General features: G+C 43.7%; 1 protein-coding gene across 6 annotated transcripts in view; it reads right to left on the minus strand.

The window, feature by feature from the left end:
- LOC111979472 (cyclin-Y) overlaps nt 1-24,334 on the minus strand; it is a 31,770-nt gene that overhangs the window by 5,550 nt on the left and 1,886 nt on the right. Inside the window, exons 1-5 of one of the 6 annotated variants that reach the window (XM_024010042.2) lie at nt 10,807-10,898; nt 1,977-2,051; nt 1,262-1,282; nt 439-473; nt 282-305 (exon numbers count right to left, since the gene is read on the minus strand). In XM_024010042.2, the coding sequence (XP_023865810.1) occupies nt 282-305; nt 439-473; nt 1,262-1,282; nt 1,977-2,043 (147 nt within the window). In that variant the 5' untranslated portion in view covers nt 2,044-2,051; nt 10,807-10,898. Of the gene's footprint in view, nt 1-281; nt 306-438; nt 474-1,261; nt 1,283-1,976; nt 2,052-10,806; nt 10,899-24,334 lie in introns of those variants that run through there. The other 5 variants (XM_024010038.2, XM_070448914.1, XM_024010039.2 and 2 more) reach the window with 5 other exon arrangements.

Raw genomic sequence — 24,334 nt, forward strand, 5'->3', positions numbered from 1 at the left:
CATTAGTCGAGGGCATATTGATACATTAAATAAGGTTTCTACTGAAGCTACCTCCTCAAATGTAGCATGCGATGGACATGCATGGCAAATTAAGACATACTTGTGTATTCACTATTTAAAGATTGCTAATCATTGTCAATAATGCAGAGGGTCCTTCACCCCTAACATGTTACCATGAATGATGCAAGTCAGCCCTAACTATATGAATTTAACATGATGTCACTTGAGTAGCAATGAAATGGATCCATAGAGGACACACATAAATAAATGTTGTACCTTACCTTTGACTCGCCAATGTGTGTTAACTTGTAAAACAATATAAAGATTTACCATGGGTAATTCATACATTATTATCAATCAGTTACAAAGACTAACTGTCCKATATAAGGAAATAATATATTAGCCTGAATCTATATTTAATACGTATTTAATACTCACATGATTGATGAAGAGGCTCTTTCTTTTTTCACGCACTAAACAGAGATAAAAAGAGAAAGATTGCGAAAGGCTTTAATCCGTTGTTATCAGCATTGTCCTAGAGCAGCGGTATTCAAAGTCGGGGTCACGAACTGCAGTGGTGTCGCCAAAATTATAATATTTTGTTTTTACAAAAAATTAAGAGTACAGGTTATTTTATAGCAAAAATGGTGAGACAATATACAAATGTTTTGAGAAAGATACATTTTGATGAAAGATATGAAAGAATGAAAGATACATTTTGAAAAATAAAATGTTATTGAGTAAATGTATTTATTGGATGATAAGAGATGAAAATGTAATGAGTTGAAGGTTATTTGTTGATGTAAAAATCTAAATGTACAGATTTGAAGGTTTTTCATTAGATTTGGGGTGGGTTTGCGAGAAATTCGTGCCCKAAAAAATGGGGTCCCCAGAAATTCTGGTGAAAAAAATGGGGTCCCCGCTGAYAAAGTTAGAATACCACTGTCCTAGAGATTGCGTAAGCAATAGAAAAAAGCACAATGGTAGATGAGAGTTTCAGCATGATCAGCAAGACATTCTGCAGTGAAACAGCAACGCTTCTATGGACCCTACATGCGTTAGTTGCAACATACTGTACAGCGAGAAGCGTATCAAAGTGTGCACAAAAAGGACAAAGTGGTTAACATCACACTATCAGAGATGATTCATTATGGTTAGGGCTGGTTACTGGTTATGAACAGAGAGCATTAGACACACACATTACTCCACAGCTAGGGGGAAACAGAAGCACTCAGTATTACTGTACATATACACTACTCACCATTTTTGCTAGACAACTCCACTGAAAAACAACCAAAAGCCGTCTACTTAATTTACCTGTTCAACTCAAACACACAACTATCACTGGCTCTCACTTTAATACAATAGTATGTATCAAATGTAGCTTATATCCTGGACAATTGTGTTACTTGCTAACCTGCTATGCTAATAGTGTCTTGTTACAGTATAACATAGCTAAGCATGACTCAAAGTTCCTAGAATCACTGTGTTGTTCTAAAATCCTTCCTAGTAAAATGGAAAGATTTATCAGCGAAAAACAGTGTGATAGGATGAGAATCCCAGAGGCTGTAGATACTGTAGTACTTCTAGGGAAACACCCCAGGGCAAGGAATACATTACCCCACAGAGCTGAGCTGTCTGTGTTCACTGGAAGCAGTCTTGTGATCTGGGAATATCCTACTTTATAACATAATACAGAGGTTATACTGTATTGCCAGTATCCATGAGTTTTCCCTGATAAACCTGTGTGTTTTCTTGGTCAGGTCACATGGTCAGGGAAAAACCCTGTTCCGTCCCCAATGGCACCCTGTTCCCTATATAGTGCACTATTTTTGACCAGGGTCCATAGGGCTCTGGTCAAAAGTAGTGCACTATGTAGGGAATAGAGTGCCATTTGGGATGCAGACCTGGTTTTAACTAAAGGCCTGAACGTCAAAGATTCATAATTTTTTATTGATTGATTGAAAGCCACTCACCATCAGTCTGAGATTTGCTGAGGAATATTGTGCTGGCCCGAGGATGGTCAGAGGGGTTGTACTCCATGTTCAGCTCTGAGAAAACAAAAACAATTATCACTCTGTCAGTTACTGAATATAACACCCTATTCCCTTCACTTTAGGGCCCCGGTACAGGGAATAGAGTGCTATTTGAGACACAGCCTAAATATTAACCTGTCAGATCAGATGTGTGGAGTTCCTCAAGTTACAACACAAATGTTTTGCAAGAGAGAGAAAAACACCCTCTTGTTGAATATGAAAACATTTCATTGTAGACAAACACATGCAACTTACAACTGACCGAGAAAACATAGGGGTGAGATGACATCATTTCAAAGGTTACATTTATACCCAAAGTTTCTCTCTCATCCATGCATTAGCCTCATTGTTAACTCATCCAGCCGGTATATGGCATCAGACAGAACATAGCCACATGCCTAATTCACACAATAGGGCCAAACCGAGCAAAACCAAGCAGAGCTGTACTGGCCTGATTACACATCCACGATAGTTGCTGGAAGCGTACTGGAAAGGACCGTGTGAAAAGAAAATACCCAAACCAGCACAGTACAGCTCAGATGGACTCCGTAGACAGACAGGAGGCTATATGTGTCATACATATAGAGCTGTTGTGAAGGAAGTTGTCAAGGAGATGAGTCTTTGTTTATACAGGACCTCCTGCCCTCACCTACCGTCAACCAATCATGTCAATGTGGAGCTATACGGAGCCCTCTGCATTGTTACACATTTTGAGAGGCACACGGTAGTGCGGTATGAAGCTCAATTTGGCCTCTGCATGCCTCCGGAGGCTTCGCAATTGTGTCATACCATCAATACAGAGCGTCCGACCACATTTTCGGATCAAGCGTAAATTGGCTCTTACCTGCCGACGGTGATTAATAATAATAATATAATTAAAACACTAATTAATAGCTTTTCTGAAAAGCACAGGGGACATAGTCACACAGGCTATAGGAAATGAAAGAGTGAGCAGCCTTAACAGTGAAGCGCCATAGGATGCGTCCCGAATGACAGCCTATTCCCTATTCCATAGTGCACTACTTTTGACCAGAGCCCTGTGTGTTGTTTTTGTTATCTGCTGTTCCCTCTAGTACTCATATATAAATTGTTGTTTGTTTCTCTTCACTCTCACAGAGACATTGAAGAATGATTCATGCTTTGTGATTCAGAGCATTATCTACATCACGGCCTGGGTATATGAGCTACGGATGGGCGTTCATGTCTCACATCAAACAAATAGTTACACTCATATGCTATACATATGCTATAGTATGGTAAATTACCATGATGGAGAAAAAGGTACTGAAGGATATTAATAAGCCACTATAGCTACCATTAATTTGGACTGTGCATCATAATGAAGTCTCCATGATAATGTCTGCAATGTGTCAAAATATACATTTGATACCATTGAACGCTACTCTAGCACTCACGGAGTCACTTTTCCAGAGGCAACATCACCTCAACAACAACACCTCAACACCTCCACAACACCTCCACAACAACACCACCAACACCTCAACAACACCAACACCTCAACAACAACACCTCAACAACACCAACAGCTCAACAACAACAGCTCAATAACACCTCAACAACAGCTCAACAGCACCAAAACAACAACAACACCACAACAGCACCAGGAAATGGGGGTTTCATGCTCAAACAACTGGAATATAGGTACTACCTTAAATAATAGAATAGAATAAACTCAAACCACAAAGCTAAGCCAACTTCACACTCAAGAGTGAGAAAAGTCCCTCGAAGATAGGTACTCCATTTCAGTACAAGGCTATGTGTGAACGGAAATGGAGAGCCTTTTTTGGTCAATTCTGAATAAAGAACTGCCAGGAATGCAGGGAGGTCCTCTAACTCCCACAGTGGCCCAAACAGCACCCTATATAGTGCACTATTGGGCCCTGGTTAAAAGTAGTGCACTATAAAGGGAATAGGGTGCCATTTGGTATGCACACAGCCCTACTGTATCCCTTCCCCTGGCAGGCAGACCCAGACCCAGCCAGTAGATTACAGAACAATATACCACAGAACTGGACAGTCAATGACAAGCTGCAAAGGAGTTGCTATGAGGGGTGTTAAAAGGAAAAATATTTTGTGTCATTTATTCATAGTTTTTTCTTATCATCTTGTTTGAATACAACAAATGGCTACTGTGATGGATGGAGAGACCTGGGGGTGCTGTTGCTGCTGATGAAGAGGTCTGAGGTGTTAGTCAGCAGCAGAGGGATATGACCTGGCGGCAACCCAGACAGAGGGCATGCTGGGCTGGCTGTAGGCCAACTGACCCGGAGGGGTGTGCCAGAGCTGAGAGAGGCCCTTTTGGTTATAATTTTCATTAGCTCGCTGAGACGTGGGGCAACTCTAAATGGACTGACAGTGTGGATTAGTCTTGCATAAAACACGGCCATTCCGTCAATTTAGCACACTTATGCAACAGAAGCCCAGGTTGTGTCTAAAATGGCATCCTAATCACTGTATATTGGACTACTTTTGACCAGGGCTAACAGGGTCAAAAGTAGTGCACTAAATAGGGAATAGGGTCCCATTTTGGACACACCCCATAGTATTACAATGAGAGACGTTTCAACACATTCAGAAATTAGAACCAGGAGGTATTCAGAGGCAGAGGTCACTTGAACACAATTAGCGAAAGGGGGTCAGGCAATCCTCTGACAGAAACAAATACCCTGCAGTTCTGCACCAACAAGGTACCAACATGTCTCTTTTCTGTAGAGCAAAACTGTTTTTAAATAGATTCAAGTACACAATACAGTAAATCCATTGACCTTAATCCATTCATTTTATATGTAATCAATAAATTTCAATAAAAGATCATTCACACTTAATTTCCCCCTTTCACTTTGCAGTACACAGTGGGTTGCATCGCAAATCCCTAGTGCACTACTTTTGACCACAGCCCTAGGTGCCATTTGGGACATATACCAGTGTAGATGAATTGGCATCATGCAGACAGGAAGGATATGAGAGCTCAGCCTTTTAATCCATGCCTGTTGATGCCCACTCACTACTACAGAGCACCACCACAGAGTATAGAACCGATCTGGGACTCGAGCGGGTCCGGATCCAGAATTCTAAATAATGTCACAGGTCTGATCTGATTGTCACGGGTCTCGGGTATGTGTAATTTTAACTGACTTGTCCGGAAGGGACCGTACAGATCAGAACGAGACTGCTGCAGTGTATAAAGAAAGAGATATTTTATAATTTATGCTGCTCCTCTTGCTTTTCACGAGAGTGGAGCGTGGCGCGTGTAGCTTGTTGTTGACCAATCGTGAGTCATCAAAGCGGCAATAGGCTACGGTCATAGAGCCTCGCTCAGTGTGTGGCAAAAATTAGGAGATATCTAATCAATAGAAGATGGAATTAAAATGATGGAATTAGAAGTTAAATGGAGGCTACAACTACCAGGAGCCAACAGGTAGGCTGCTACTTAATATTCTSAATGGAGTTGTTGTTATTTGTAACTGTAGGATGAGAAAGCACATGCACTACAGCCTCAGTTAGCCTAGTTAGCTAGCTTAACTAGCTTCTCCCGGTTTGATGCAGTCCAAGACAGGTACTAGGTAAATAGTATTTGATGATAAATAACCTAGCTATGGCAGCGATTAGTCTACTATAGCATCTCACTCCCTCCTCCCCGTGTCACTCGCTCACAGTAAGGTCCCTCCCTGCCTGCTGGAGCGGCACCTCTCTCGGGTCTCTATATTTAAAAAATGTATTTATGCATATCTGGTCCAGGTAGGAAAGCCCCAGGTCCATTACGGAACGGATCCAACTTTTTGGACCTATGAAGACCTCTACCACAGAGCACCACTACAGAGGCAACACACACAGAACCACTACAAGCCATAGAGCACCACTACAGAGCACACTAACAGAGCACTCAACCACAAGAGGACCACCACAGAGCACTACCACAGAGCACCACTACACAGAACACTACCACAGAGTACTACCACAGGGCACCACTACTGAGCACTACCATAGAGCACTACAGAGCACTTACCAAGAGCCTACCACAGAGCACACCCCACAGAGCACTACCACAGAACACTACCACAGAGTACTACCACAGGGCACCACTACAGAGCACCCATAGAGCACTACCATAGAGCACTACCACAGAGCATCACCACAGAGCACCACCACAGAGCACTACCACAGAGCACCACTACAGAACACTACCACAAGAGTACTACCACCAGAGCACCACTACAGAACACTACCACAGAGTACTACCACAGGGCATCCACTACATGGAGCACCACTACAATACAGAGCACCAGCTGACAGAGCGAGGGGCAGAGAGAGGGGAACAGCAGCCTATGCTATCACAGAGTATGCAGCCACACCCGTCTCTGGGCTCCATGAGAGAGAGTCACCTGAGACATGGCTCAACACCACTGACAACTGAACTGACAGAGAGATAATCAGCATCGTAGGTCTACCTCTTTCCCTCTGTCTCAATCTGACACTGTCCTTCCTTTCTTACTCTGAGTATAATTCTGTTGTCAGACAGCAGGTTGTCAAGCAGTAGGATGGATCTAATGCAGCTGAGACACCATCTGTGGCCAGCCTGCTCCTTCTACAGCAAGGAACACATTTTTTTTTGACAAGACCTTGCAACCATGGCGAGGTAAATACCTGTCTACTTACTAAAATTACACTGATTAACACTTTAGTCATATCACTGTTTACTTATTTACTTATGTCGCTACCTACTCCAGACGACTCATTTTTAAAATTATACTTAACAAAAACATAAACCAACATGCAACAATTTCAAAGATTTTACTGTTCATATGAGGAAATCAGTCAATTGAAATACATTCATTAGGCCCAAATCTATTGATTTAATGACTGGGAATAAAGATTGGCAACTGTTGGTTACAGATACCTAAAAAAAAAAAAATGGGCCTCACAATGGGCCTCAGGATCTCGTTGCGGTATTTTTGTGCATTCAATTACCAAGCGATAAAATCCAATTGTGTTCGTTGTCCATAGTTTATGCCTGCCCATACCATAACCCCACCATGGGGCACTCTATTCACAATGTTGACATCCGCAAACCGCTTGCCCACACGACGCCATACACATGGTCTGCGGTTGTGAGGCCGGTTGGACGTACTGCCAAATTCTCTAAAACAACGTTGGAGGCGGCTTATGGTCGAGAAATTAACATTCAATTCTCTGCCAACAGCTCTGGTGGACATTCCTGCACTCAGCATGCCAATTAGACGCTCCCTCAATGAGAGACATCTGTGGTATTGTGTTGTGTGACAAAACTTCACATTTTAGAGTGGACTTTTATTGTCCCCAGCACAAGGTGGACCTGTGTAATGATCATGCTGTTTAATCAGCCACACCTGTCAGGTGGATGGATTATCTTGGCAAAYGAGAAATGCTCACTGACAGGGATGTAACAAACAAAACGCTTTTTGTGCCTATGTAACAGTTCTGGGATCTTTTATTTCAGCTCATGAAACATGAGACCAACACTTGACATGTTGCGTTTATATTTTTGCTCAGTGTATATAAGCAAAACATATTTATCTTTATTTGGAATGGTTAGCCAGACAAAATTAAAATGTGCTGATTTATATAATGATTACGAGTTTGGYGGGATAAAAATGATTAAATGTTAAAGCATTAAACCTCTCACTAAAAGCTTCAGTTATACTAAAGTTATACTTAAACCCAGGGGTGCATGACCCCCCCACATTCTGGGTAGGCTGTTTTCCAGTTTCAGCCAGTGGATTTAGGACAGTACAGTCACCATAGAGCTTGCAGACAGGCTGTGTGAAGGAAAAGCTTCTGAAAGGCTGGCGTATAGGACCAGCACGGGAGAGATGAACAGAGGCAGCTGCTGTTTGTGTTGTGCTTTTTCTCTGAGTTGGAAAAGAAAGCAGAGCAGAAAATGGCTACTCTTTAGTTGACTAATCTAGCTGGCAAAGTAACTGCTGTTTGACAGAAGAAGAAAAACATATTCCTCGTTCTGAGCTAGTAGTGTAACTGACATGTTACGTTAGATAATGTTTCATCACCTCTTCACTGAAGTTAATTAACTACTAGCAGCTAGTTAGCTAACTAGTAGCTACCACAGCCAGTTCAGCTTTAGCTAGCCTTTAGCTATCTGTCAGGTAGCAGTATCTAACAGCTGTTGTTGTATGGAAATGTTTTGTAGCCTTTGTTTTGTCCCGTTTCAACAGAAGTAAATTTGATGYTTTACCATTGTACCATTAGCTAGCAGAGCCAGCCAAAAGATGGCTAATGTTAGCTAGCTAGCAAATTTGAGCTATTTTTGCCTCAATCACACTAGACCTGAATCAAACGCCGCCAAACGATTAAAGACCGATATTCTGACATTTCCTTTGCTTGACAAAGAGGCACTGAGGCATTTTCATGGGAAAATCAAAAGAAATCAACCAAGACCTCAGAAAAAAAATATAGACCTCCACATAACAATGGCTCACTGTTTAATGGGTTAACACCTTTCTATAATTAAAACATCACAAAGCAACTGTCTTGATGATGCAGGGGTTGTTTATTCTGCTCTTTGCAAATCGCCAGTAGTTTATTCTTCCCCAAGTCTTTAGTGTCCCACTCCTGATGGAAACAAAATAACACTAGAGCTAACATTAACACTGGTGACACACTGGTGCTGGGTAAGTCTCAGGTGGAAAATCACCAAATATTATGTAGGGAATATGGTGCCATTTGGGATGCAGCCTGTGTAAGAGAAGGCTAATATCGCCTGTAGCGTAGGCCTGCTGTTCTCTGATAGGCTTTATGAATTAAGAATGGGACTGTTAAACAGTGCTGTGAACACACACAGAGACAGAGAGAGAGAGAGATCTACCTCACTTGCTTTGGCAATGTTAACACATGTTTCCCATGCCAATAAACCCCTTGAATTGAATAGTTGAATTGAATTGGAAGGAAAGGAGCGAGAGAGAGAAGAGAGGAGAGAGAGAGAGAGAGAGAGAGAGAGAGAGAGAGAGAGGCTGAGAGCGTGGCATAAAGGAGGAAAGAACACAGGCCACATATCACAGTCACATGTTTGTTTGGAAACACTGGATGCCTGCAGGTGACTAGTGACAGGTGACTAGTGACAGGTGACTAGTGACAGGTGACTAGTGACAGGTGACTGGGGCAGGTGACTAGTGACAGGTGACTAGTGACAGGTGACTGGGGCAGGCAGGAGGGAGGGGGACATTTGTATGTTGTTTCTGTTAGACTTAAAAACAGGGATTGAATAGATTTAAGGATTCACTACAGCAACAACACATTTAGATTTGGTCCAAAGCAATCAACTTTCAGTTTGAGAATATTGGTATGAAGATAATGGGAGAATAATAGAGCAGTCAATAAAACAAAGTAAGCTGTAAAATACTTGTAAATGTGATTTGCGAAAGGTCTTAAGTGTGAGGCAACGCTAGAAAATCCCTGAAGAAATAACAACAACACTTGTTTCCGCTGCTCTCTGTCTCTGTGGCATTTGATACTTTACAAGAGGACTCCTAAGGATCTAGTCCGGTGATGTCAACATGAGTATTTACAGTGTTGACCAGATGACTACTGCCTGCCATTCTTTTGTGTGGCTCTCACTACGCTAAAAGGATTCTCTTAATATTACTGACTGATAGTTGCTGCAACTACTTTGCACATAAATGCATCTTTGTGTCAACTGAACAGAATAATTGAACAGAATGACACTTCCTTTATAAACTCCTAACCCAAAGCAAAACATGCAAATGTCAGAAGAGAGAGAATGAACAAAAACAGCTACTGCTCCCAAACTACTGTCTGTATCATCCATCCTGTCACTTAGCAAACACAGCATGTGTCCAAAATAGCGCCCTATCCCTTATATAGTGCACTACCTTTGACGAGGGCCCATAGGACTCTGGTCAGAAGTAGTGCACTATAAAGGGAGTAGGGCGCCATTTTTGGATGCAGACCCATCATCAGGCCGTTGTCTAATCTCCCTAATACTGTTCCAACAGACACCCCATTGTTGGGCTACAAAAGTTAACTGTAAGAGTGTAGTGGATGGTGGTGGGTCCAGTTTAGACAAAACGCTGAGCTGCGGAGCTCTGTCTAGGAGAGAAAGGCRTGTGTCCCAAATGGCACCCTATTCCTTATATAGTGCACTACTTTTGACCAGAGCCCTATGGGTGAGAAAAGTAGCACTGACAGAGCCAGACTGAGGCCAAAGCACCATTAGTCTGTCAATCAGATATGTAACTAATTGCTTCAGTCTTCCCCTGAGAATACTATTTCTCTGCAACTAAATAATCCAAGAATCTTACTCAACATCAGACAGGGATGTCAACTCAGATTTGTATAATTGCATTATTTGTATAATGGCAAGTGAAAATCAGATTGCCAGTAAATTATTTCCTCTGAGCACATTATTGAAGGCCAATGAGACCAATGCTTCTATAGGGGTTATTCATGTGATGAGATGCTCACTGATGGGAATAAATGATTCTCCCTTTACTGGTCAATAAATCAATCAACCACCTCACGTACTCCTGCCAAGGCTTAATCTGCTAGAAATGATTCATTAGCAGTAAAGGGGAAGACAAAACAGTAACAGTAAGCGGGAATTTAACTTCTCTCCTTCCTGCAAACTTTGGACATTTCTTTTTGGACAGACATCTTCAATGGTTTAAGGCACACTAATTCCAGGTATAGAGATGATTGGTTTGTGATTACAGCCAATATTTAATGTAAAAATGCTTACCTTTTCTTCTCTTCAAAACCACCAGTTTTAATAGAGGGGGTATTAAAAGGAAATAGGACAGCGTCTGAGCGTCTCTACATTTGCATAATTTCAGATGAGGCCGGTGTCTACAGACAGAGAAGTAGGAAGGAGGAGACAGGAGGGGAGGAATAGGGAGCGAGTGATGGAAGAGAAGAAGAAACAGAAATGGAGTTGAAAGTGGTAGAAAATGTATGAAAGAACAGTGAGATTGACACAGTAGGAGAAACGGGGACAGACAAACTGTAACATAACAGCTAACTTATACAGTTTAAGTCGAAAGTTTACATTCACTTAGGTTGGAGTCATTAAAACTAGTTTTTCAACCACTCCACAAATGTCTTGTTAACATTTTTACATTATTACATTTTAGTCATTTAGCAGACGCTCTTATCCAGAACGACTTACAGTAGAGTGCATACATTTTATTACATTTTTACATACTGAGACAAGGATATCCCTACCGGCCAAACTCTCCCTACCGGCCAAACCCTCCCTAACCCGGACGACGCTATGCCAATTGTGCGTCGCCCCACGGATCTCCCGGTTGCGGCCGGCTGCGACAGAGCCTYGGCGCGAACCCAGCCCAGCCTGGGCGCGAACCCAGAGACTCTGGTGGCGCAGCTAGCACTGCGATGCAGTGCCCTAGACCACTGCGCCACCCGGGAGTATCTTAACAAACTATAGTTTTGGCAAGTCGGGTTAGGACATCCACTTGTGAATGACAACTGACATAATTTTTCCAACAAGTGGTTTACAAGAAAGATTATTTCATTTATAATTCACTCTTAACATAACATTCCAGTGGGTCAGGATGTTTATAACACTAAAGTTGACTGTGCCTTTAAACAGCTAGAAAAATTCCATAAAATGATGGCATGGCTTTAGAAGCTTCTGAATAGCTAATTCGGGAGGACTCATCGATTCCTTATAGGTGGTTTGGCAACTGTGTAAACCTGACTGGAATTGCTTATATATTCAAGTTCCGTAGATCCTTTCTGCACTCTCTCATTTGAATGTTTCAAAACTTGTGTACTGTGCACTATACAAACGTCAGAAGTTGCCTCAGATTAACCTGCAAGTAAAACCTTGAGAACCACATAGCGTTTTAAGAACTAACTGTTATTACAGGATGAATCATAGATAACTATCACATATTGGATATAAGAAATAACACAAAATCCAATACACTGTCTCGCTTAGCTTAAAGAGAAAATTGTGGAAGAGGAGGTGGTCCCCGTGGATTATGTATAACAAGTACTATATGGGTAGAATACTCATGTTGATGACACTAATTAAGTCCTGTTCCTGCGAGTTCACATTAAACATCTATTACTTATATAATAGAAAGTCAGGAACATTGGGTATCAAATAAATCTGGGAGTCCACTTAATCTCGTAAATTCACTCTTGGGGGTGGAGGCCAATTGTTTCCCAGAAAACAGACCTTCTCGTAGCCTGGATAAGGTACCGTATTATTTCAAAGAGAGGCTGTTGAAGAGCCGCTCTCAGCAAGTGCAGGTGTGAGTGTGACCTAAACCTAGTCATGGGCCAGCTGACCCATTCCCAGGCCTCAGCGGAGATTGTGCTGGCGAATATCATTTTCACCTGTTAGCACCAGGCAGGGTTCCACTCTGGTTCGCTCTCGCTGATAGCATTTTCATACAGGCACTCCACTGCATGGGAATTGACAGTCCCACAGGCAAGCAGGAATTCCTCAATTTCCCGTTGAGTGAGACAGAACAGGAGTGGGGCTTCCATGCTACTGGGACTGGGTCTATTAATAACTACCTCAAACGAGATGTCAGTGCTAAGAATTAGACTGAAAACAAGGTATCTTGGAAGAATGAAGGAAAATGAAGACGAGGTAGCTTCTTGAAGTATGATTTTCAGCAGAGGACAAGGAGATCTTTTGGATAGAGCTGGTTTTTTTCAAAAGTGGTTATGTTAGAATGTCATTTCCATTCACAACATAAATTACATGTAGCCTGTTCACGATTGCCACAATTGGAAAAAGATTGAAGTGTTTCTTGGACATGCACATTCACCAGTCAAAGCACGAAGAAATATGGCACTTCAATATGCTACTCACAGTCAAGTTCCTTTAAAGGGTGCTGCAACTGATCCTGATTTGGCCTCTTTTAATATTTGGATCATTAAAAATGCTGAGAGCCTCTGTCATGACGTGGCCTTGTGTAAGGTTATGACCCCCCCCTCATGTAATACACATAAGTTATCTCCGCCAATTGTACTCACAATCACGCTCTCTCATGGGCACCACGCATAGACTCGTAGGCGTAACTCTTGAATAGACTTCTGTTAAATTAAGAGAGTCTGGGAACATCAAACACAGTGGAGGAGACAAGCTTGAACCATATGTTCGAAAGGTGAAATAAGAAACCTAGTTGAAGACATTTGTGTGCGTTTCGGTTCAGCTCTATGGAAAGATGTAGAATACGTTACGTATAGTGGTGGAGTTGCGCGTATAAGTGCACTAAAATTGCAATGACACCAGATACTATCAGGAAAACGGTGAGTGCAAGTTGGATAGACGAGATGCTCAGGATAGGAAAACTGCAGGTATATTGCTGTTAAATACGCTAAGTATATACAATGGATCATCTACAGCTGTTATGTGCATAGAGTATATTAAATGCATTATCACTCTATTAACACTGATTGAGGAGTATTCGTCGTGCAGAAATGACAGAATGTGGAGGGCGGCACTGGACGGTAGGCCTAGTGGTTGAGCGTTGGGCCTAGTAACACGACGTGTTGCAAGTGGGCACAATAATACGAGCTTAACGAAAACAAGTCTAGAACTTAAATGGGTTATATAGAACAAAGACTCTTAGCAAATGATAAATTTTAGCGTGCGCCGATGACAGAAGAATTCTGTAGACTGGTTTTGTGAGAATGTCGTCCATAAAGATTAGAACTTGGTGCTGACTGATCAATACAAGAGATAGAATGTTGTGGGGCCTCGCACCCATTAATGGTTTCGCATTGTTTGTTTGGGAGGAAAGTGGGAGGCTTGCAAGAAGAACACCATTCCAACTGTGAAGCACGGGGGTGGCAGCATCATGTTGTGAGGGTGCTTTGCTGCAGGAGGGACTGGTGCACTTACACAATAGATGGCATCATGAGGTAGGAAAATGATGTGGATATATTGTTGCAACATCTCAAGACATCAGTCAGGAAGTTAAAGCTTGGTCGCAAATCGGGTCTTCCAAATGGACAATGACCCCAAGCGTACTTCCAAAGTTGTGGCCAAATGGCTTAAGGACACCAAAGTCAAGGTATTGGAGTGGCCATCACAAAGCCCTCAACCTCAATCCTATAGAAATTGTGTGGCACAACTGAAAAAGCATGTGCGAGCAAGGAGGCTAACAAACCTGACTCAGTTACACCAAGCTCTGTCAGGAGGAATGGGCCAAAATTCACCCATCTTATTGTGGGAAGCTTGTGGAAGGCTACCCAAAACGTTTGACCCAATTTAAACAATGTAAAGCAATGCTATCAAATACTAATTGAGTATGTAACTTCTGACCCACTGGGATGTGATGAAAGAAATAAAAGCTGAAAATAATCATTCTCTCTACTATTATTACTGACATTTCAATTAAATGTGAAATAAAGTGGTGTTCCTAACTGACCTTAAACAGGGAATATTTACTAGGATTAAAATGTCAGGAATTGTGAAAAACTGAGTTTAAATGTATTTGGCTAAGGTGTATGTAAACTTCGACTTCAGCTGTATATCTTCAACAGGCCTGAAGCACACAGAGCTTGTGACCACTTACAAGACATTTTTTCAAGGCATGAGCAGTGAGAGCATCTTATATCGAATATAAAGGACGCCTTTCCTTCCGTTTCTGCTGCTGCGACTGGAACGAATTGCAAAAATCTCTGAAGTTGGAGACTTTTATCTCCCTCAACAACTTTAAAAATCTGCTATGCAGCAGCTAACCGATCACTGCAGTGTACATAGTCCATCTGTAAACTACCCACCAATTTACCTTACCTCACCCCCATACTGCTTTTATTTACTTTACTTTTCTGCTCTTTTGCAACACACAGAGTTATCTCTTTTGCAAATGATCACTTGATGATTTATCACTCCCAGTGTTAATTCTGCTAAATTGTAATTATTCGATTTATTGCTACCTCATGCCGTTTGCACCATTGTATACAGATTCTTTTTTTTTTCCTCACATTCAGTGTTATTGACATTGTTTATTGTTTACTTCCATGTGTACTCTGTGGTTGTTCTGTTCACACCTGCTGCTATGCTTTATCTTGGCCAGGTCCGCAGTTCCAAATGAGAACTTGTTACTCACTAGCTATTCCTGGTTAAATAAAGGAATAAAAAATATAAAAAAATAAAAATATTTGACATATATAGGCGCCTTCTTCCTCCACTATATAAGCACAATCGATGAGAAATTGTAACGATTCAACTAAGTGTTTAAGCCGAGTGCAGCGACGTAAGGATCACAATGTCAGCAAAGGATTGAGATTACTTGAGGACTACAGACAAAGAGAGGTTGTCTCTAAGATACTATTTCTCGCAAAAATGTAGTCAGAATTGATACCATCTCTTATACGCCTGTTGACTGTTTGATGCTGAGCCGGTACCCGTGTACAACGTGCAGAGATGGTAACAAAGTACAGAGTCAATCGCGTCTACCCCGACAACAAAACCACAGCTATACACACGTATGCTCGCGTTTCACCACCAGAGACACTCTTCAAAGGACAAAGGACCTCCTGTTCGGAAACATCTACCCATACTACACCGGGGGAGCGTAGAAGAATATTGAAGCGACAGCCTCAGAGTTAAGATAGCTATTAATTGGCATTTTTGGGCCTCTTCTTTGATGCCAGAAATGTAGACACGGTTAAATTATTTAGAATGGCATATAGATATCTGATTTTATAGAATAGACAGGAGCTGTTCCTACTGCCTTCCGGTTGGACCATATTAAATCAATAAAGGATGTTTCCTTTATGAGACTAGCTTCCTGCATCCTTTCGTCTCTGTTCATTCTTCCGCCGGTTTCACTCAAACCCAACCGCCTGTTATCAAATTTCAGATGAGACTGAAATAAAGTGACGATTAATAATTGACTGCTATTGATGTAATATTACTAGGTCTTTCAGAGTTTATTCGGAGATAACAGCTTCTATATAACACTCTTTGCGTGGTGCCCCGACTTTCTAGTTAAATTAACATTTAGCAATGATTAGCTCAATCAGGTAATATTTATATACAAGAGATAATGGAATTATTATAGAATATTAAAGTTGTATGCACATCATATAAATGGTATCCTGAGACATAGCCTGACAATAGAAACCCGACACTTACAAGAGAGCACAATGAATGAATACTAATCGACGTGACTTATGGTTTTGAGGTGTTAGCTTTTACATGTGAAGTGTCTCTTTTCTTGTGTGTGTTACGCAGATGGGCACGAGCAGTTAGACCAGACAAGGTCAACTAGTCTAAGAGGTCTGCATATTTAGCTTCAGCCTGGCCTGGTGCATATACATTCCAGATGATTGTCACTGCATAGTCATCTCATGTGTACTATCAAGTAATGGCTATAAGTCGACTTCAAGCACCCAGTATGTTGGTCAGTGCATCCAAATGGCACCCAGTCTATTTATTGGTCCTATATATTCGTGGCTACTTTTGACGCAGATGCCCCTATGGGGGAAGTAGGTTACCATTTGTGGACGTTAAAGACCGTGTCTTAGACTCACTCAAGCACCTGGAAGCCCATTATGGACTTAATAACAATACCTATGAATGGCTTCTCTACCAGGCATAGAGGCTAGTTAGGGACAACGTCAATAATTCACAGTGTTGAGTGTAATGTGAGAAAGTAGTTTCGAGAGAAAGTTGTGCAAGCATTTTAGTTTTATATCATTCCACTAGCTAATTTTATTTATCTTTATGCATATGAACTAATATTAGGATATAGTTTTTTAAATAGTTGATGTTAGATGGTCATGTTTTATAGATGTCATTTGGACAACTTTGGAGCTATTGGAGATTTTACACACATGGCGCCCTGGTCTGGCAGATGAACAATCATCTTAAAAGCAGGATTCAGGAACACAGTAAGCTTTGTGTGACAGAGAAGAAAATAAATGGTAGTCTATTCCGTCGCCCCCCCATCTCCTTGAGAGTGTCTCTTTCTTTTGACCATCTCTCTCTCTCCCTACCTCTCTCTCTCTCCTCTACAAAATAAGTTTTCGCTCAAAGATATTATTAAATTTTAACAAAGAGAGAAATTATTTTATTCTAGAATATTTCCTGAATATAGGACACAGGATCTTTGGTATTGAACATGTGTCTTCTATACTCGAGTGTAATATGAGAAAAAAGGGCCTTGCCATCGGCACCATTCTCAACAGAATAATTGTGTCCAACCAATGCGCATCCTACAGTGAACTACTTTTGACCAGGGCCAGACACTTGTGAAAAGTAGATGCACTGTAAGGGGTGCGTACTGGCGGCAAGAGAAGTCAGGCGCAGGAGAGCAAAAACTGTGTTACAACGGCGCAGTATATAATAATAAAATCACTGTAAACAGAACAATCAATACAATGGGTACAAAACCCGTCGCACACCAGAATAACGTGCACAAGCACTTACAATAACACAATTCCGGACAAGGACATGGGGGGAACAGAGGGTTAAATACACAACATGTAATGATGGAATTGAAACCAGGTGTGTGGGAAGACAAGACAAAACAAATGGAAAATTAAAGTGGATCGATGATGGCTAGAAGACCGGCAATGCGACCGCCGAACGACCAAGGAGAGGAACCAACTTCAGCGAGGCGCAGGCGATCCGGACGAAGACGGTGGAACTCCTGCAGCATGAAGGGTCCAACACGTCCTCCGACCGGAACCCAGCACTTTCCTCCGGACTGGACCCCTCCCACTCCGCGAGATACTGAAGGGCCCTCGGCCCGACGCCTCGAATCCAGTATGGAACGAACCGGGTAGCGCCGGGGCCCCCATGGGGCTCCTCTGTGTCATACAGCCGGGACAATGCGTCTGCCTTCACGTTCTGGGAGCCTGGTCTGTAGGAAAGGGTAACACAAACGGGTGAAAAACTGGCCCACCTTGCGTGGCGAGGTAGGGTTCAGTCTCCTCGCTGCCCAAGCGGATGTACTCCAGATTGCGGTGGTCAGTCCCGAGATGAGAAAAGGGGTGTTTAGCCCCCTCAAGCCAATGTCTCCACGCCTTCAAGGCCTTGACGACAGCCAACAGCTCCGGTCAAATCAAATCAAATTTATTTATATAGCCTTCTTACATCAGCTGATATCTCAAAGTGGCTATAGACGAACCCAGACTAAAACCCCAAACAGGGAAGCAATGCAAATGTAGCAAGGGTCCCCCACGTCAATGTGACGTTTCCGTCCGCGGCTGAGCTTCTTCGAGAAGAAGGCACAGGGGCGGCGCTTCGCGGTGCGTACCCGAGCGCTGAGAAGAGCACAGCTCTATCCCAGCCCCGGACGCATCCACCTCCACTATGAACGTCCGCCAAAGAGGGATCCGGACGGGCCAGCACGGGAGCCGAGGTAAACAGAGCCTTCGGGTGACCAAAAGCCCTGTCCGCCTCAGCCGACCCACTGCAAACGTACCGGGCCCCCCTTCAGCAGTGAGGTAATGGAGCGCTAAATCACATGAACCAAACCTCCCGGATAAACCTCCGGTAGTAGTTGGCAAACCCTAAGAAACCCGCTGCACCTCCTTTACCGTGGTGGGAGTCGGCCAATTACGCACGGCTGAAATGCAGTCACTCTCCATCTCCACCCCTGAGGTGGAAATGCGGTACCCTAGGAAGGAGACGGACTGCTGGAAGAACAGGCACTTCTCAGCCTTGACGTACAGGTCATGCTCCAAAAGGCGCCCAAGCACCCTGCGCACCAGGGACACATGCTCGGCGCATGTAGCGGAGTATATCAGAATGTCATCAATATACACCACTACACCTTGCCCGTGCAGGTACCTGAAAATCTCGTCTACAAAGGCTTGGAAGACTGATGGCGCATTCATCAACCCGTACGGCATGACGAGGTACTCATAGTGCCCTGAGGTGGTACTGAAAGCCGTCTTCCACTCGTCTCCCTCCCGGATACGAACCAGGTTGCAAGGGCTCCTGAGATCTAGTTTGGTGAAGAAGCGCGCCCCGTGCATTGACTCAATCGCTGTGGCTATGAGCGGTAGCGGGTAACTATACCTCACAGTGATCTGGTTCAGACCTCGATAGTCAATACACGGGCGCAGACCTCCCTCCTTCTTCTTCACAAAAAAGAAACTRGAGGAGACGGGTGAAGTGGAGGACCGAATGGACCCCTGACGCAGGGATATGTTTCCATAGCCGCCGTCTCCGCCTGTGAGAGGGGATACACGTGACTCCTGGAAAGTGCAGCGTCTACCAGGAGATCTATCGCACAATCGCCGCGTTGATGGGGTGGTAATTGAGTCGCCTTCTTTTTAGAGAAGGCGAGAGCCAAATCGGCATATTCAGGGGGAATGTGCACGGTGGAGACCTGGTCTGGACTTTCCACCGTAGTAGCACCAATGGAAACCCCTAAACACCTCCCCAAGCACTCTCACGACCACCCTGTGAGAGCCCTCTGTTGCCATGAAACAGTGGGGTCATGACAAGCTAACCAGGGTAGGCCTAGCACCATGGGAAACGCAGGAGAGTCAATAAGGAAGAGACTAATTCTCTCCTTGTGACCTCCCTGCGTCACCATGCCCAGAGGAGCGGTGGCCTCCCTAATCAACCCTGACCCTAATGGTCGACTATCTAAGGTGTGAACGGAGAAAGGCACAGCCACGGGAACAATGGGGAACCCTAAACTGTGGGCGAACGATCTATCTATAAAATTCCCAGCCGCGCCTGAATCGAAGAGCGCCTTATGCTGGGAATGCGGGGAAAACTCAGGAAAAGTGACATACAAAAACATATGTGCAACAGAGGGCTCTGGGTGAGAATGGTGCCGACTCACCTGGGGTGACGCCAGAGCACCCTGCCTGCTGCCTCGATACCCAGAGAACCCATCCGGCACCGACCGGCAATGTGTCCTCTGTGGCCACAGATGGTGCACGAGCTGGAACCCCCTCCGGTCTCCCTGRGCACAGCCCCTCCCAGCTCCATGGGTATRGGAGAGGGMGTGCGMGGGGATGGAACCAACAGACCCCGATCTCAACGTCCGCGGGTAGCCAGCAGGTTATCCAGCTGGATGGACACGTCCACCAGCTGGTCGAATGTGAGGGTGGTGTCTCTGCAGGCCAACTCCCGACGGACGTCCTCTCGCAAACTGCAGCGATAATGGTCGATCAGGGCCCTGTCGTTCCATCACCCGCCGGCAGCCAAGGTCCGAAACTCCAAGGCGAACTCATGGGCGCTCCTCGTCCCCTGCCTCAGATGGAAGAGGCATTCACCCGCCGATCTACCCTCGGGCGGGTGAACTCCTCAAACAGGTCCAACGCCGCATCTCCCTTTCTCCACACGGCGTTGGCCCACTCCAGGGCTTTCCCGGTGAGGCACGAGACGAGGGTGGATTCCCTCTCACGGCCCGAAGGACCCGGGTGGACGGTTACCAGGTATAAGTCTAGCTGCAACAGGAACCCCTGGCAGTTCGCAGCCGTCCCATCGTATTCCTGGGGAAGGGAGAGACGAATCCCACTGGGACCAGGAGGAGYGGCGCGTAGTGGAGACACCGGTTGTGCTGGTGGAGGCGCTGGTAGAACTCCCTGTCTCTCCCAGCGGTCCATTGTCTGGACAACGCGGCCCATGGCGGTGCCAAGATGGTGGAGCATTGCTGCGTGCTCCCGGACGCGCTCCTCCGGGGTATCTGCTCCTGCTGACTCCATAAGTTTGGTCCGGAATTCTGTAAGGGGTGCGTACTGGCGGCAGAGAAGTCAGGCGCAGGACAGCAAAAACTGTGTTACAATGGCGCAGTATAATAATAAAAACCACCGTAAACAGAACAATCAATACAATGGGTACAAAACCCGTCGCACACCAGAATAACGTGCACAAGCACTTACAATAAACAATTCCGGACAGGGACATGGGGGGAACAGAGGGTTAAATACACAACATGTAATGATGGATTGGAAACCAGATGTGTGGGAAGACAAGACAAAACAAATGGAAAATTAAAAGTGGATCGATGATGGCTAGAAGACCGGCGACGCCGACCGCCGAACGCCGCCCGAACAAGGAGAGGAACCAACTTCGGCGGAAGTCGTGACAGCACTATAAAGGGAATGAGGTACCATTTGTCATGTGCATATGTGAGGCAGATCCACCCAGGAGTCATCTCTGGACAAAGTAAGACATGCTCTGAATTTCTTCAAAAGCAGCCTGCCTGCCTGGCCCGTCAGTCTGAAATCTAATCTTAGTATCAGCCAAGAGATCAGTTCATACAGGGCAAGCATGGGGTTTGAAATAGTGTCGTGATGACCCCTGCTTAAAAACACAGGATGGAGAGTCACTTTAGGAAAGGGCCACAAAGCCATAAATGGGATGTGACATAACCCAGGCTGCCTGGGTCAGACATAACATAACCCAAGCTGCCTGGGTCAGACATAACATAACCCAGGCTGCCCGGGTCAGACATAACCCAGGCTGCCCGGGTCAGACATAACATAACCCAGGCTGCCTGGGTCAGACATAACATAACCCAGGCTGCCTGAGTCAGACATAATATAACCCAGGCTGCTCGAGTCAGACATCACATAACCCAGGCTGCTCGAGTGAGACATCACAAAACCCAGGCTGCCCGAGTCAGACATCACATACCCCAGGCTGCCCGGGACAGACTCAGGCTTCTCATTCAAACAGAACTAGATCCAACCTTATACAAACCCAACTTTTATGGCTTGATAAGTCTTCATAAGTCCTTTATAGACGAATTCTTCAGAAGTTGTCGGGTCGTTTTACGAAGAGTACATTTTAAGTGTCTGTAATATTTTAAGTAAAAATGTGCAGCACCAATATTAAATAAAACAATTATGTTATATTAAATGAAGTTTACTAATTATACCACGTGGAAATTCAATGAATCAATTGATTTAAATCAAAGCAATTTTGTATTTTTTTTTTAACACACTTAACGCCAACATTTCTTCAAGTTGTTACCATCATTGCATATTCCTAGTTATGTTCTTGCTTTGACAGTCATTTCTGAAGATAATTATTTATTTAATATGATTAGTGAATAATTTACATCTGTCCCTCATTTTAAGGTCAACCCTGTTATGTGAACAGAACTCTRGTTTTATTATGGTGAAACTATTCCATTTTAAATTATTTTTTCAAAAGAAAAATAGTTAAATAATAGTGTAGAAGCTGGTTCTACTATTTTTTGCCATTTTCTGGTGTTTGAGCTGAGCGAGTTGAGCATAACACATCAACCCTGTTACCCATAGATAGGCTAGAAATATTTTAACAATGTCATTTTTGGGGTGAAGCRTGCATTCAATTGCTACTCCCGGTTGCCACAACAAGCTTCCATCTCCCCTGTCACAAGGAGATTTATGGCTGATTAAGATGAAAACCTCAAACTCCTTTACCGTTCAAACCCTGTTTCAAACCTCGTACTCAACCCTGTTCGTCAACCCTGTACAGTCAACCCTGTACGCAACCCGCTACTACAACCCTGCTACGGTCAACACTGTTTCATAGCCAACCCTGTCACGGTCAACCCTTTACGGTCAACCCTCGATTAACTACAGGTCAACCCTGTTACGGTCACCCATGTTACGTCAACCATTACGGCAACCATGACCGTATTTTCTTCTAAAAAGTTCAACCCTGTTACGGTCAACCCTGTTACGGTCAACCCTGTTACGGTCAACCCTGTTACGGTCAACCCTGTTACGGTCAACCCGGTTACGGTCAACCCGGTTACTTTGTTGGCACTTACTATTGTCACTTTTTTTTATTCAACCCCTTGAGATGGGAAAACATGTTTTTTATGAAGTTGTGCTCATTACGTCAGAATGTTAAAATTAGGTGAAATTACGTATATWTTTTTTTACCAAGTTACACTACACAAAATGTACTCTATTCGTGGAACGACCCTGTAGTTCTTTTAAAAGAGGGACCCAGAACTATTTTTACAAGAGTATTCTAATAACAAATACTGAGATTTAGTCCATGAGAGTCTTGGGGTTAACAGTCCATCCTTTCAGAAGCGAATAACCCTCTTTATAGTGTCTCATAAGACTCCCCATCTAAATGAAGGCATTAGTTAGTCTCTCAGTAGTGATTTGTCCCGCTGGGCATGTAATTTGCATCTACAGGCTTCAGCTGCTGCTGTGGTAAGACAGCTACAGATAACACACACACACACACAACTGCTGTGGTAGGACAGCGACAGACAGCCCCGCTGATCAGTCTGCCGTTCAGAAGCACATCGCCATCCTGTCTATGACCTCACTTGCAGACCTCGTTCCAAATAGCACCCTATTCCCTATATAGTGCACTACTTTTGACCAGGGCTCTGGATGCTGTCCGACAGACACCCAACATTGTATAAACTGCCTTAATTTTGCTGGAACCCAGGAAGAGTAGCTGCTGCTTTGGCAGCAGCTAATGGGGATCCATAATAAATACAAACACATTCACCTATATGCTCCTTTCAAATCACAAAATGAGCAGTCCACAGTATCTCTATCTCTGTCAGTCTCTTCTTTAATCTCCCTCCCTCTTTTTTCCCCTCACCATCCATATGTGTAGTAGAGGGATACTCTGTGTCACATTGCTCTCGTCTTCAAGCTAAATCTCAAAAGCAGAGGTGTTATTGGTGGTGTTTCTAGGGACTTGCAAGGCTGCTCCAGAATAACATGCTGGGTGCATTAAACCCACACCACCAGATTATGGGCTTGCTGTTCTGTCCATTCCAGCTCTCAGAAGTAAGAGCCAAGGCAGAGTGAGACACAGCCTATAATTAAAACTGTACAGACAGTCACATATTCTATCCACCACTGTGGGTTCACTGTGGCTTGGACATACCCAGTGTTTGAATTGGACCGGTACACACCGGTACCACCACCTCAAAATATTCTACTGCTTGAGTAACAGAATATCTTATAGAATATTGGATCAAATATTGTGGAGTACTGTCACCTAAATATATACAATACTGCGCTAGACACAAAGTGAGTACCGGCCTATATTTAAATCCACTATAAGCACTGGACATACCCATAAGAAATAGTGATGAATCTTCAGTGGCCTAATGTCATGATAGGGAATGGTGGAAACCCCAATAGCAGTTGATGTCAAATGTGCAGACTTTGCAGTTCATGGATTTTCAGACATGCATGTTGCTGAACAGACCTTACAATATTTCACTTCAGAGAATTTAATCTCTACATGAGTCGGTCCAGCTTGAGTAGGTTATACCCATTTAGTAGACACTTTGAGAGTAAATTTATCAATTTTTAATATATGTTTCAAT

This window comes from Salvelinus sp. IW2-2015, linkage group LG19, assembly GCF_002910315.2.
Source record: "Salvelinus sp. IW2-2015 linkage group LG19, ASM291031v2, whole genome shotgun sequence".
Lineage (NCBI taxonomy): Eukaryota > Metazoa > Chordata > Actinopteri > Salmoniformes > Salmonidae > Salvelinus > Salvelinus sp. IW2-2015.